This window comes from Leptodactylus fuscus, chromosome 5, assembly GCF_031893055.1.
Source record: "Leptodactylus fuscus isolate aLepFus1 chromosome 5, aLepFus1.hap2, whole genome shotgun sequence".
NCBI classification, from domain to species: domain Eukaryota; kingdom Metazoa; phylum Chordata; class Amphibia; order Anura; family Leptodactylidae; genus Leptodactylus; species Leptodactylus fuscus.
The window spans coordinates 80,268,658-80,282,906 of NC_134269.1; the positions used below are offsets into that span (position 1 = coordinate 80,268,658).

General features: G+C 44.7%; 1 protein-coding gene across 1 annotated transcript in view; it reads left to right on the plus strand.

Annotated features, from left to right (window-relative positions):
• The first annotated feature begins 1,756 nt into the window (after positions 1-1,756).
• The window catches only part of TEX9 (testis expressed 9), a 37,562-nt gene continuing 25,069 nt past the window's right edge, over positions 1,757-14,249 (plus strand). The window contains exons 1-4 of the mRNA XM_075273533.1: positions 1,757-1,805; positions 2,017-2,108; positions 11,098-11,161; positions 12,179-12,258. Of these exons, the coding sequence (XP_075129634.1) occupies positions 1,767-1,805; positions 2,017-2,108; positions 11,098-11,161; positions 12,179-12,258 (275 nt within the window). The 5' untranslated portion in view covers positions 1,757-1,766. The remainder of the gene's footprint in view (positions 1,806-2,016; positions 2,109-11,097; positions 11,162-12,178; positions 12,259-14,249) is intronic.

Below are 14,249 nucleotides of genomic sequence, written 5' to 3' on the forward strand. Positions count from 1 at the left end.
TGCATAGCCTTTAGAAAGGCTATTCCACATGTACCTTTTGTATGTAAATTGACTATGTAGATTTTGAATAAGTCCATTTTTATTCATATGCTAATTAGCTCTCCATGTACTCCAGAAGTGTGTCTGTGCACTGTCTGCTCTATGTGTATGTATAGCAAAGATGAATCATCAGCACGGCAGCCTCTGCTATACATACACATAGAGCAGACAGTGATCACAGACACTTACAGGTGCAGGCAGAAGGCTAATTAGCATATGAATAAAAACGGAGTTACTCAATATCTACTGAGGCAATTTACATACTAAAGGTAGGTGTGGAATAGACTTTCTAAAGGTCATGCAAGGATGTACTTATCTAAAAATGAAGTTTCCCAATGATAGAGCCCCTTTAAATCAAAATTGCATGAAGGTTCCTTTTCGTATACAGTACCAAGTGGCATTCTGACAACTCTGCAGGTGTCTACTTTAAGAAACTACATAGGTATGATTTTTTTTTAACATTGTAATTTAGGATTCATTTGTCCATTTCAAAATTGTGAAAATTACACTGGCTCCCAGAGGTGTGAAATATCCGGAGACCCCTGGTAACAAAAGGGCTAAACCACCAAGTGTACAAAATCAGTGTCAGGGCTCGTTCACATCTGCATTCATCTGTCCTTATTGCAGGTTTCCGTTTCCTGCATAAAACAGATGCAGGAGACGGAAACCTGCAGGAGACTTTCTCACCCATTCATTTGAATGGGCGAGAAAGCTGTCCGGCCGTGAGCGGCAGTGAGCGTTTTGCGCTCTCCGCCGCGAATCTGGGTTTTATAATCCGGACACAGAGTCGGACATGCACTACTCTGTGTCTGGATAAAAAAATCCGGTTTCGCGGCGGAGAGCCTAAAACGCTCACCGCCGCACCCGGTCTATGGTTTCCGTCTTCTGCCAGAAGACGGAAACCATAGAACGGAGACATGAACGCAGGTGTGAACCCAGCGTCAGATTCGGGGGTGTTCACACTAGCGTCTGCTGACCTCCCAGAGGTGTCTGTCCTAATTTCCCGAGAAACTGGATAGGGGACGGATTCCTGGGGCTCAGTTTTAAAAAACATTAATTTGAATGGGTTTTTAAATCAAACCGCTGGTGTCCGCAGGGAAAGTTTTTTTTTGTTTTTTTTTAACCTGAACACAAAGTTGGACATGCAGGACTTTGTGTCCCTTAAAAAAAAAATGGTTGCACTGTGGAGAGGCTGCGTACGGACAGCGGCAGTTTGCTTTAAAAACCCATTCAGGACGCAAACCTCTGGGCAAACAGACGCTGGTGTGAACACCCCCTTAACTTGTGGCTTAATAAATATCATAAGGTATAAGGAATGAGAAATAGATAGATGGTTACACGGGTAAAAAAAAACAACCAAAAACGTATGATAAGATACACATGAGGAAAATAATAAGTATGAGAGGATATATGTGACCAAAATACTTGTAAAAAAAGCTAAACCTATAGCTAAAAAAATACATATGAAGGGATACAGGTGACCCCAATCATTGTAACTCCGCTGTAACCACTGACTCCCTGACGTGAATACTCGGTAATCGTACGTCTATTACGTCATATCACACAAGTGCGGAGAGCTCGGCCCCTACGCGCCACTAAAACACGGAGAGCGCGATGCAGACGAGGTCAGGTGACCAATCGCCGAGTGCAAGTTTCTCGCGATATTTCCAATATTGGTTTCTTAGCAACAGAACGCCGGCGCCTTAATGTAACCCAAAGCCTGTACAATGGCGGAGACCCGAAGATCTTCAGCTGTATCCAGCAAGGTGAGGGCTATTCATCGTGTGAAGACACCTGCTATAAGGACAGTGCATGTTGTGTGCCCGCTGGCAGTCTCTATACATAGATGACTGCAGTCACAGCACTGGGAAGCTGAGCTCCTTACACGCCACGTACTGCATATACAGATATAAAGCATCAGTGTGTCGGCTATTACAAGTCATGGTTATTACTCTCCTGCAATTTCTCTTTCGTTAGGTGAAGAAAAGTAAAGCAGTTGGCCCTCCTGCAGCTGGTACAGTGACGGGGAAGACACAGGACAGGCTGCTGGCTAAAGAAGAAGAATACAAGTATGTTATTAGCTGCAGAATATAGGTGACCCAGTGCAGTCAGAAAGCTGCAGAATATAGGTGACCCAGTGCAGTCATAAGGCTGCAGAATATAGGTGACCCAGTGCAGTCATAAGGCTGCAGACTATAGGTGACCCAGTGCAGTCAGAAAGCTGCAGAATATAGGTGACCCAGTGCAGTCATAAGGCTGCAGAATATAGGTGACCCAGTGCAGTCATAAGGCTGCAGAATATAGGTGACCCAGTGCAGTCAGAAAGCTGCAGAATATAGGTGACCCAGTGCAGTCATAAGGCTGCAGAATATAGGTGACCCAGTGCAGTCATAAGGCTGCAGAATATAGGTGACCCAGTGCAGTCATAAGGCTGCAGAATATAGGTGACCCAGTGCAGTCATAAGGCTGCAGAATATAGGTGACCCAGTGCAGTCATAAGGCTGCAGAATATAGGTGACCCAGTGCAGTCATAAGGCTGCAGAATATAGGTGACCCAGTGCAGTCATAAGGCTGCAGAATATAGGTGACCCAGTGCAGTCATAAGGCTGCAGACTATAGGTGACCCAGTGCAGTCAGAAAGCTGCAGAATATAGGTGACCCAGTGCAGTCATAAGGCTGCAGAATATAGGTGACCCAGTGCAGTCATAAGGCTGCAGAATATAGGTGACCCAGTGCAGTCATAAGGCTGCAGAATATAGGTGACCCAGTGCAGTCATAAGGCTGCAGAATATAGGTGACCCAGTGCAGTCAGAAAGCTGCAGAATATAGGTGACCCAGTGCAGTCATAAGGCTGCAGAATATAGGTGACCCAGTGCAGTCAGAAAGCTGCAGAATATAGGTGACCCGGTGCAGTCATAAGGCTGCAGAATATAGGTGACCCAGTGCAGTCATAAGGCTGCAGAATATAGGTGACCCAGTGCAGTCATAAGGCTACAGAATATAGGTGACCCAGTGCAGTCATAAGGCTGCAGAATATAGGTGACCCAGTGCAGTCATAAGGCTGCAGACTATAGTTGACCCAGTGCAGTCAGAAAGCTGCAGAATATAGTTGACCCAGTGCAGTCAGAAAGCTGCAGAATATAGGTGACCCAGTGCAGTCATAAGGCTGCAGAATATAGGTGACCCAGTGCAGTCATAAGGCTGCAGAATATAGGTGACCCAGTGCAGTCATAAGGCTGCAGAATATAGGTGACCCAGTGCAGTCAGAAAGCTGCAGAATATAGGTGACCCAGTGCAGTCATAAGGCTGCAGAATATAGGTGACCCAGTGCAGTCATAAGGCTGCAGAATATAGGTGACCCAGTGCAGTCATAAGGCTGCAGAATATAGGTGACCCAGTGCAGTCAGAAAGCTGCAGAATATAGGTGACCCAGTGCAGTCATAAGGCTGCAGAATATAGGTGACCCAGTGCAGTCATAAAGCTGCAGAATATAGGTGACCCAGTGCAGTCATAAGGCTGCAGAATATAGGTGACCCAGTGCAGTCATAAGGCTGCAGAATATAGGTGACCCAGTCCAGTCATAAAGCTGCAGAATATAGGTGACCCAGTGCAGTCATAAGGCTGCAGAATATAGGTGACCCAGTGCAGTCAGAAAGCTGCAGAATATAGGTGACCCAGTGCAGTCAGAAAGCTGCAGAATATAGGTGACCCAGTGCAGTCATAAAGCTGCAGAATATAGGTGACCCAGTGCAGTCATAAAGCTGCAGAATATAGGTGACCCAGTGCAGTCAGAAAGCTGCAGAATATAGGTGACCCAGTGCAGTCAGAAAGCTGCAGAATATAGGTGACCCAGTGCAGTCAGAAAGCTGCAGAATATAGGTGACCCAGTGCAGTCATAAAGCTCCAGAATATAGGTGACCCAGTGCAGTCATAAGGCTGCAGAATATAGGTGACCCAGTGCAGTCAGAAAGCTGCAGAATATAGGTGACCCAGTGCAGTCATAAGGCTGCAGAATATAGGTGACCAGTGCAGTCAGAAAGCTGCAGAATATAGGTGACCCAGTGCAGTCATAAGGCTGCAGAATATAGGTGACCCAGTGCAGTCATAAGGCTGCAGAATATAGGTGACCCAGTGCAGTCATAAGGCTACAGAATATAGGTGACCCAGTGCAGTCATAAGGCTGCAGAATATAGGTGACCCAGTGCAGTCAGAAAGCTGCAGAATATAGGTGACCCAGTGCAGTCATAAGGCTGCAGAATATAGGTGACCCAGTGCAGTCATAAGGCTGCAGAATATAGGTGACCCAGTGCAGTCATAAGGCTGCAGAATATAGGTGACCCAGTGCAGTCATAAGGCTGCAGAATATAGGTGACCCAGTGCAGTCATAAGGCTGCAGAATATAGGTGACCCAGTGCAGTCAGAAAGCTGCAGAATATAGGTGACCCAGTGCAGTCATAAGGCTGCAGAATATAGGTGACCCAATGCAGTCATAAGGCTGCAGACTATAGGTGACCCAGTGCAGTCAGAAAGCTGCAGAATATAGGTGACCCAGTGCAGTCAGAAAGCTGCAGAATATAGGTGACCCAGTGCAGTCATAAGGCTGCAGAATATAGGTGACCCAGTGCAGTCATAAGGCTGCAGAATATAGGTGACCCAGTGCAGTCATAAGGCTGCAGAATATAGGTGACCCAGTGCAGTCATAAGGCTGCAGAATATAGGTGACCCAGTGCAGTCATAAGGCTGCAGAATATAGGTGACCCAGTGCAGTCATAAGGCTGCAGAATATAGGTGACCCAGTGCAGTCAGAAAGCTGCAGAATATAGGTGACCCAGTGCAGTCATAAGGCTGCAGAATATAGGTGACCCAGTGCAGTCATAAGGCTGCAGAATATAGGTGACCCAGTGCAGTCATAAGGCTGCAGAATATAGGTGACCCAGTGCAGTCATAAAGCTGCAGAATATAGGTGACCCAGTGCAGTCATAAAGCTGCAGAATATAGGTGACCCAGTGCAGTCATAAGGCTGCAGAATATAGGTGACCCAGTGCAGTCATAAAGCTGCAGAATATAGGTGACCCAGTGCAGTCATAAGGCTGCAGAATATAGGTGACCCAGTGCAGTCAGAAAGCTGCAGAATATAGGTGACCCAGTGCAGTCATAAGGCTGCAGAATATAGGTGACCCAGTGCAGTCATAAGGCTGCAGAATATAGGTGACCCAGTGCAGTCATAAGGCTGCAGAATATAGGTGACCCAGTGCAGTCATAAACCTGCAGAATATAGGTGACCCAGTGCAGTCATAAGGCTGCAGAATATAGGTGACCCAGTGCAGTCATAAACCTGCAGAATATAGGTGACCCAGTGCAGTCAGAAAGCTGCAGAATATAGGTGACCCAGTGCAGTCATAAGGCTGCAGAATATAGGTGACCCAGTGCAGTCATAAGGCTGCAGAATATAGGTGACCCAGTGCAGTCAGAAAGCTGCAGAATATAGGTGACCCAGTGCAGTCATAAGGCTGCAGAATATAGGTGACCCAGTGCAGTCAGAAAGCTGCAGAATATAGGTGACCCAGTGCAGTCATAAGGCTGCAGAATATAGGTGACCCAGTGCAGTCATAAGGCTGCAGAATATAGGTGACCCAGTGCAGTCAGAAAGCTGCAGAATATAGGTGACCCAGTGCAGTCATAAGGCTGCAGAATATAGGTGACCAGTGCAGTCAGAAAGCTGCAGAATATAGGTGACCCAGTGCAGTCATAAGGCTGCAGAATATAGGTGACCCAGTGCAGTCATAAGGCTGCAGAATATAGGTGACCCAGTGCAGTCATAAAGCTGCAGAATATAGGTGACCCAGTGCAGTCATAAGGCTGCAGAATATAGGTGACCCAGTGCAGTCAGAAAGCTGCAGAATATAGGTGACCCAGTGCAGTCATAAGGCTGCAGAATATAGGTGACCCAGTGCAGTCATAAGGCTGCAGAATATAGGTGACCCAGTGCAGTCATAAGGCTGCAGAATATAGGTGACCCAGTGCAGTCATAAGGCTGCAGAATATAGGTGACCCAGTGCAGTCATAAGGCTGCAGAATATAGGTGACCCAGTGCAGTCATAAGGCTGCAGAATATAGGTGACCCAGTGCAGTCATAAGGCTGCAGAATATAGGTGACCCAGTGCAGTCATAAGGCTGCAGAATATAGGTGACCCAGTGCAGTCATAAGGCTGCAGACTATAGGTGACCCAGTGCAGTCAGAAAGCTGCAGAATATAGGTGACCCAGTGCAGTCATAAGGCTGCAGAATATAGGTGACCCAGTGCAGTCATAAGGCTGCAGAATATAGGTGACCCAGTGCAGTCATAAGGCTGCAGAATATAGGTGACCCAGTGCAGTCATAAGGCTGCAGAATATAGGTGACCCAGTGCAGTCAGAAAGCTGCAGAATATAGGTGACCCAGTGCAGTCATAAGGCTGCAGAATATAGGTGACCCAGTGCAGTCAGAAAGCTGCAGAATATAGGTGACCCGGTGCAGTCATAAGGCTGCAGAATATAGGTGACCCAGTGCAGTCATAAGGCTGCAGAATATAGGTGACCCAGTGCAGTCATAAGGCTACAGAATATAGGTGACCCAGTGCAGTCATAAGGCTGCAGAATATAGGTGACCCAGTGCAGTCATAAGGCTGCAGACTATAGTTGACCCAGTGCAGTCAGAAAGCTGCAGAATATAGTTGACCCAGTGCAGTCAGAAAGCTGCAGAATATAGGTGACCCAGTGCAGTCATAAGGCTGCAGAATATAGGTGACCCAGTGCAGTCATAAGGCTGCAGAATATAGGTGACCCAGTGCAGTCATAAGGCTGCAGAATATAGGTGACCCAGTGCAGTCAGAAAGCTGCAGAATATAGGTGACCCAGTGCAGTCATAAGGCTGCAGAATATAGGTGACCCAGTGCAGTCATAAGGCTGCAGAATATAGGTGACCCAGTGCAGTCATAAGGCTGCAGAATATAGGTGACCCAGTGCAGTCAGAAAGCTGCAGAATATAGGTGACCCAGTGCAGTCATAAGGCTGCAGAATATAGGTGACCCAGTGCAGTCATAAAGCTGCAGAATATAGGTGACCCAGTGCAGTCATAAGGCTGCAGAATATAGGTGACCCAGTGCAGTCATAAGGCTGCAGAATATAGGTGACCCAGTCCAGTCATAAAGCTGCAGAATATAGGTGACCCAGTGCAGTCATAAGGCTGCAGAATATAGGTGACCCAGTGCAGTCAGAAAGCTGCAGAATATAGGTGACCCAGTGCAGTCAGAAAGCTGCAGAATATAGGTGACCCAGTGCAGTCATAAAGCTGCAGAATATAGGTGACCCAGTGCAGTCATAAAGCTGCAGAATATAGGTGACCCAGTGCAGTCAGAAAGCTGCAGAATATAGGTGACCCAGTGCAGTCAGAAAGCTGCAGAATATAGGTGACCCAGTGCAGTCAGAAAGCTGCAGAATATAGGTGACCCAGTGCAGTCATAAAGCTCCAGAATATAGGTGACCCAGTGCAGTCATAAGGCTGCAGAATATAGGTGACCCAGTGCAGTCAGAAAGCTGCAGAATATAGGTGACCCAGTGCAGTCATAAGGCTGCAGAATATAGGTGACCAGTGCAGTCAGAAAGCTGCAGAATATAGGTGACCCAGTGCAGTCATAAGGCTGCAGAATATAGGTGACCCAGTGCAGTCATAAGGCTGCAGAATATAGGTGACCCAGTGCAGTCATAAGGCTACAGAATATAGGTGACCCAGTGCAGTCATAAGGCTGCAGAATATAGGTGACCCAGTGCAGTCAGAAAGCTGCAGAATATAGGTGACCCAGTGCAGTCATAAGGCTGCAGAATATAGGTGACCCAGTGCAGTCATAAGGCTGCAGAATATAGGTGACCCAGTGCAGTCATAAGGCTGCAGAATATAGGTGACCCAGTGCAGTCATAAGGCTGCAGAATATAGGTGACCCAGTGCAGTCATAAGGCTGCAGAATATAGGTGACCCAGTGCAGTCAGAAAGCTGCAGAATATAGGTGACCCAGTGCAGTCATAAGGCTGCAGAATATAGGTGACCCAATGCAGTCATAAGGCTGCAGACTATAGGTGACCCAGTGCAGTCAGAAAGCTGCAGAATATAGGTGACCCAGTGCAGTCAGAAAGCTGCAGAATATAGGTGACCCAGTGCAGTCATAAGGCTGCAGAATATAGGTGACCCAGTGCAGTCATAAGGCTGCAGAATATAGGTGACCCAGTGCAGTCATAAGGCTGCAGAATATAGGTGACCCAGTGCAGTCATAAGGCTGCAGAATATAGGTGACCCAGTGCAGTCATAAGGCTGCAGAATATAGGTGACCCAGTGCAGTCATAAGGCTGCAGAATATAGGTGACCCAGTGCAGTCAGAAAGCTGCAGAATATAGGTGACCCAGTGCAGTCATAAGGCTGCAGAATATAGGTGACCCAGTGCAGTCATAAGGCTGCAGAATATAGGTGACCCAGTGCAGTCATAAGGCTGCAGAATATAGGTGACCCAGTGCAGTCATAAAGCTGCAGAATATAGGTGACCCAGTGCAGTCATAAAGCTGCAGAATATAGGTGACCCAGTGCAGTCATAAGGCTGCAGAATATAGGTGACCCAGTGCAGTCATAAAGCTGCAGAATATAGGTGACCCAGTGCAGTCATAAGGCTGCAGAATATAGGTGACCCAGTGCAGTCAGAAAGCTGCAGAATATAGGTGACCCAGTGCAGTCATAAGGCTGCAGAATATAGGTGACCCAGTGCAGTCATAAGGCTGCAGAATATAGGTGACCCAGTGCAGTCATAAGGCTGCAGAATATAGGTGACCCAGTGCAGTCATAAACCTGCAGAATATAGGTGACCCAGTGCAGTCATAAGGCTGCAGAATATAGGTGACCCAGTGCAGTCATAAACCTGCAGAATATAGGTGACCCAGTGCAGTCAGAAAGCTGCAGAATATAGGTGACCCAGTGCAGTCATAAGGCTGCAGAATATAGGTGACTCAGTGCAGTCATAAGGCTGCAGAATATAGGTGACCCAGTGCAGTCAGAAAGCTGCAGAATATAGGTGACCCAGTGCAGTCATAAGGCTGCAGAATATAGGTGACCCAGTGCAGTCAGAAAGCTGCAGAATATAGGTGACCCAGTGCAGTCATAAGGCTGCAGAATATAGGTGACCCAGTGCAGTCATAAGGCTGCAGAATATAGGTGACCCAGTGCAGTCAGAAAGCTGCAGAATATAGGTGACCCAGTGCAGTCATAAGGCTGCAGAATATAGGTGACCAGTGCAGTCAGAAAGCTGCAGAATATAGGTGACCCAGTGCAGTCATAAGGCTGCAGAATATAGGTGACCCAGTGCAGTCATAAGGCTGCAGAATATAGGTGACCCAGTGCAGTCATAAAGCTGCAGAATATAGGTGACCCAGTGCAGTCATAAAGCTGCAGAGACCATCATTTACAATCAAAGGGATTGTTCCGTTTTCAGCAAACGAATATTGTTCAGTTTTCTTGATCTCTGCTTGCTGTCACCAATTGTTTACTTCACGTTCATAAAAATCAGTGAATAGTCACGTTATCTACAGGCCAGAGTCATGTGATAGACACACAGGTGCACATCTTGTCACTGTCACACCTTGGCGCGTTCATCACATTACTATGGAATCAGTTTTAACCACTGGAAGTAAATAAAGAATGACGTCAAACAAATATATAGAAAATTGTGAAGGAACTGATCCAGAAAGTATGTAGGAAAATTGTATAACTTGTCACTATACGAATATTTTTTTGCTGAAACAGAACGAATCCTGTGATTGTAGAGGTAGGTTCACACTCTGAAGACTGTATCAAAAATTTCCACCATTGTCCCATTTGTCTGATGGACCTGATTTTTTTGTTTTTTTTGTTTGTTTGTTTGTTTGTTTTTGTTTTTTTTGTACCTCTGTCTCCATCACATTCACCTCCCCTTACCTTGTATTCACACGACTGAGCCCATATGTGTGCTGGATCAGGAAAGGAACTCCTAGCATTATAGTTTTCTGTGGTGCTAGGAGTCCCTGCCCCTAACCAGCGACATCCTGTCTCATAGTGGTTATAGTACAGTATGTCACCACGATGCAGGGAGTCCTTGCAATCCTATTTGCTTTTGGCATGATCAATCAGGCCAGTAAATCCAGCAAAAATACAAACTGAGTTTCACGGGGGAAACTTGCTTGTGTGAACGTGGGGTTAATCTCAGGAACAATCCTCACAACCCATTCCTTTAGTAGTAGATAGAACTACATTTCTCTCCACTCCCCACAGCTTAGTAGTCATAGCCACATTCTTTTCTCCAATCCATCCAACTCTTGCTAGTCACAACCACATTCTAGACTAACTGACCCCACTCTCAGTAGTTACAGCCACAATTGCCTTAGTTTAAGCCCTCTTAAAATTCACAGCCAGGATTCCTCAGTCCCTATGTACTCATGCCCTTTTGCAATGAACCCTGTATTAGTAAATACATATGTGCATACAGACAGCTGGTTGTGTATATACTTGTGCCCTCTTACAATGCAATTTCTGATAGCCGTAGGCTACATATTTGCATGCACACTGTGTGTGTCTGGCTGCATCAGTGTTTGCTTAAAAAATGGCTGCTATTTTTCTGCTGTTAAATTAAATGTGGTGGTGATGGGGTTCCATGGTGGTTTTCTATTAAATAAGTTTTAGCAGCATTTTGCAACAATTGCTTTTTATTTTTTATTTATTAATTACATTTTTTTAAGAGTCTCAGTATGGGGAACTAAGACAAAATCTTTGGTCTCTATTTCCAGGACTTTTCCCTCTGCCGGTTTCTGTATGAAACGAGGGGGGGGGGACCCATTAAATTTCCCCATGGTGGGACTATTAAAGGATTATCTTATTTTATTGTCTATGAGGTCCACAGGTTTCCGAATATAAAAAAAATTTATGGACAGAAACTCAAACGCTAGTGTGAACCATCTTGTCTGCTTTATTGTATAATTTAGGTGTTTATTTATTTATTTACTTCTATAGGAGACTAAATGCTGAACTAGAAGCAAAAACAGCTGAGCTAGTACGTGAGGCTGAGGAAGTGATGGTGAGTAAGCTAGACAGGTGTTGTCTTCTGTAGAACAGTGTGCACAAAGCAAATTCCTTAGCTAGCCAGAAAGAAGATTTTTCATGATGTATGTAACTTACTTGTGAAACCATTGAACATCTGCAAGATTAGAAATGGATTATTAAGACCGTTATTTTTGTCATACATAGTAATACATTCTATAGTTGGCATCATTATCTTATAAGATATGTTAATTCAAGGGTTATTCCTATCTGTTAAAATGATGGCATATCTCCAGAATATGCCACATATTTGTTGGAGGCCCAACCTCTGAGAATTCTGGGAATGAAGGGGCTGCAGTGCAGTTTTAAAAAGGACCTCCGCTCTAAAGCAGCATTGTGGTCTATTCATTCTTGACATTTGTTGGGATCCCAGAGGTCAGACTCCCACCAATCATGATTGATGGCATATACTAGTGATATTCCATCACTAGTATATGCCATGGGTAAACCTTGATGGGTAAACCTCTAATAAGGATCTCTCATGTCCTCGGTCTTATGTGATTTTATACACCGCTAGAAAGCAAACAGTGTGCTGAATTCGTTATGTGCCCCAGGACAAGAGATGTCGGTGCAGGTAGCGATAGCACTTCACTGTCAGAACGGTTTGTTTACTTTTGTAATAGAAGAAAAAGTCCTGCATGCGGAAGAAAACTTCTGTTAAGATTTCTACATGTGGGTGGGGGCTCTGTCTGCATCTGTCTTTTAATGTTTGTTGCTCTCATCCTGTGTCATCCCTTTCACAGACAAAGAAGGATCATATGAAGACTGATTATGGGCATTAGCACCGGGTCTCCGCTGTGTAAAACAGCAGAGACTCAGCATGTATAGCATGCCCTCTGTGGTTGAGCAGTACCTAAAGTTCTAGGTGTTCAAAGGCCAGAAAAGTCTACTGCTACTTTCCTTATGTATATTTGGCAGGAGTCATTGTTAATTGTATGAATTTTTTTTGTAGTTATGTGGTGAATGTTATAACTTGTGGTTTTCATTCCAATAGAGAGAGCAGCAACAGCTCCTATCACGTCCGGCACTGTCACAGGTTAAACTTTTTGATGAAGATGAGGAGGAAAGTTTAAGGTACTTCTTTTGTTCCTAGATATAAAGTGTTATATATGAGAATAATAAAAAGGGATATAAAAGCTTTTTAATATATCCTGTTAAAGAAAAATGCTTTGTTCTTCATTTATAAGGCTTTGTTACTTTTAACATAGAAGTCTATGGATAGGGGAGATGAAAAGGAGGAGGCTGCTGAACGCACACATTCTGCAGCTGTTACTTTTAGTAACTTAGACATCTCTTTTGATACTAATACATCTAATTATACAATGCTCTACAAATAAATCAAGCACATTCAGTGTCCTCCTCCTCTTCCCTTCTTGATAGAGTTCTCCTTTTTTGAGACTATACACATATAGGGTCCTGTTAGAAATAAAAGGCAGGTTCTTTGTGTGCTGTATGTCATACAATGTTACCGCCCACTTGGTACTGTATACCCTAATTTGCTTCAACACTAAAGGGGCTTATATCTTTGGAATGGCTGGACAGTTATAAATAATACAAAGATCGAAATACCAAAATGATCATTGTAATAGTGATCAGGCAAAGTATGTTATTTGGATTTTCAGATCTGGTGACCCTTTCCTGTCATCCATTGTACTATTATGGCAGAACTTGGGTGTTTAGATGTGACTTCTGCATTTGTGTAGACTCAGAGGCAATGCCCATACTGATCACAGCAAATAAACCGCCTGATGCCTCAGTCAAAGTTGACCAAGGCACCATTTATCTGGCAGCAAGGCATCATTTTCCTTTCAATCACTGTCCTCCAGAACAAGATTCAGGGGCGGCGATCCATTACTATGACAGCCGGGAGCCTATTGAAGGCTTCCAAGTTTGTAATTCAATTATTGCTATTACAGGCTGCGCTAGCTAGCCTGTAATAGAAGCATGTGAAAGTATCGGAGGTCAGGGATCCGCGCTCCAAAGGTCGTAGAAAAGGAAAATACCCAAAAAATAATTTCTTTGTTAAACAAAAGGAAATTTAATGAAGATAAAAACAGTAGGCACAACTCGTTTCGGATTATCCAGAATCCTTTTTCAAGTGCGTAATTCACAGATACCCGTCGGGCGGGATGCATCTTGAAAAAGGATTCTGGATAATCCGAAACGCGTTGTGCCTACTGTTTTTATCTTCATTAAATTTCCTTTTGTTTAACAAAGAAATTATTTTTTGGGTATTTTCCTTTTCTACGACCTTTGGAGCGCGGATCCCTGACCTCCGATACTTTCACATTTATTACCCGGGATCCCGGTGTTTACAGACGGAACCGCAGCCACCCTCAACCTGGTTAACTCATTTGACCAATGCTGTTATTGGTGTTGTGACTTCACCAGGTGAGGGGCCTACTGGTCGTATATCTATTCTATAAGTTATATCATTCATTTGGTGGTAATACACTTAGAGCGCTCGGTGTCTTTGTTTTTATTTTTTATGTATTAGAAACATAGGACTTTTACAGTTGCATTTTATTGGTGATTGGACCCCCTGGGTTCAAGACCTCTAGAGTGCCTAAAATAAAAATTAAAAAACAAAAAGTGAAAAAAATATATAAAAAATTTAAAATTATTTCCCCAGTGTCCCTACACTCGTGCTATGTAAATAAATAAAAAACAAACAAACATCACCTACCGATACTTGGTCCCCGAAACTCTGTGACCCCCTGCCTCCCCCCCCAGGTGACAGGTAGGGTGCTGGAATCTCGCAATACCACCCCCAGGTTTTTAACTTATGTGTGGTCCAGTGTGGGTCTTGAGTAGGCCTCAGCTGCAGGTGTGAGTCCTTGGCTCATTACTGGGCCAGAAAAAGGCTGCAGATTCTGCACTCCAATGTAGATTCATGGAGTGAGAGGAGGTGTGTGGGTCTGTCCTGTAACCCCGAGTCCGGTGAGACAAAGTTGTTCTTGTTTTGTTTGGGTGGCTGGTAGTAAGCTACACATATAGTTAGGTTAACATTTTTGTTTAGTTAGTCGCTCAGACAAGCAGGATTTTATTTTGTTTTTGCCTGAAGT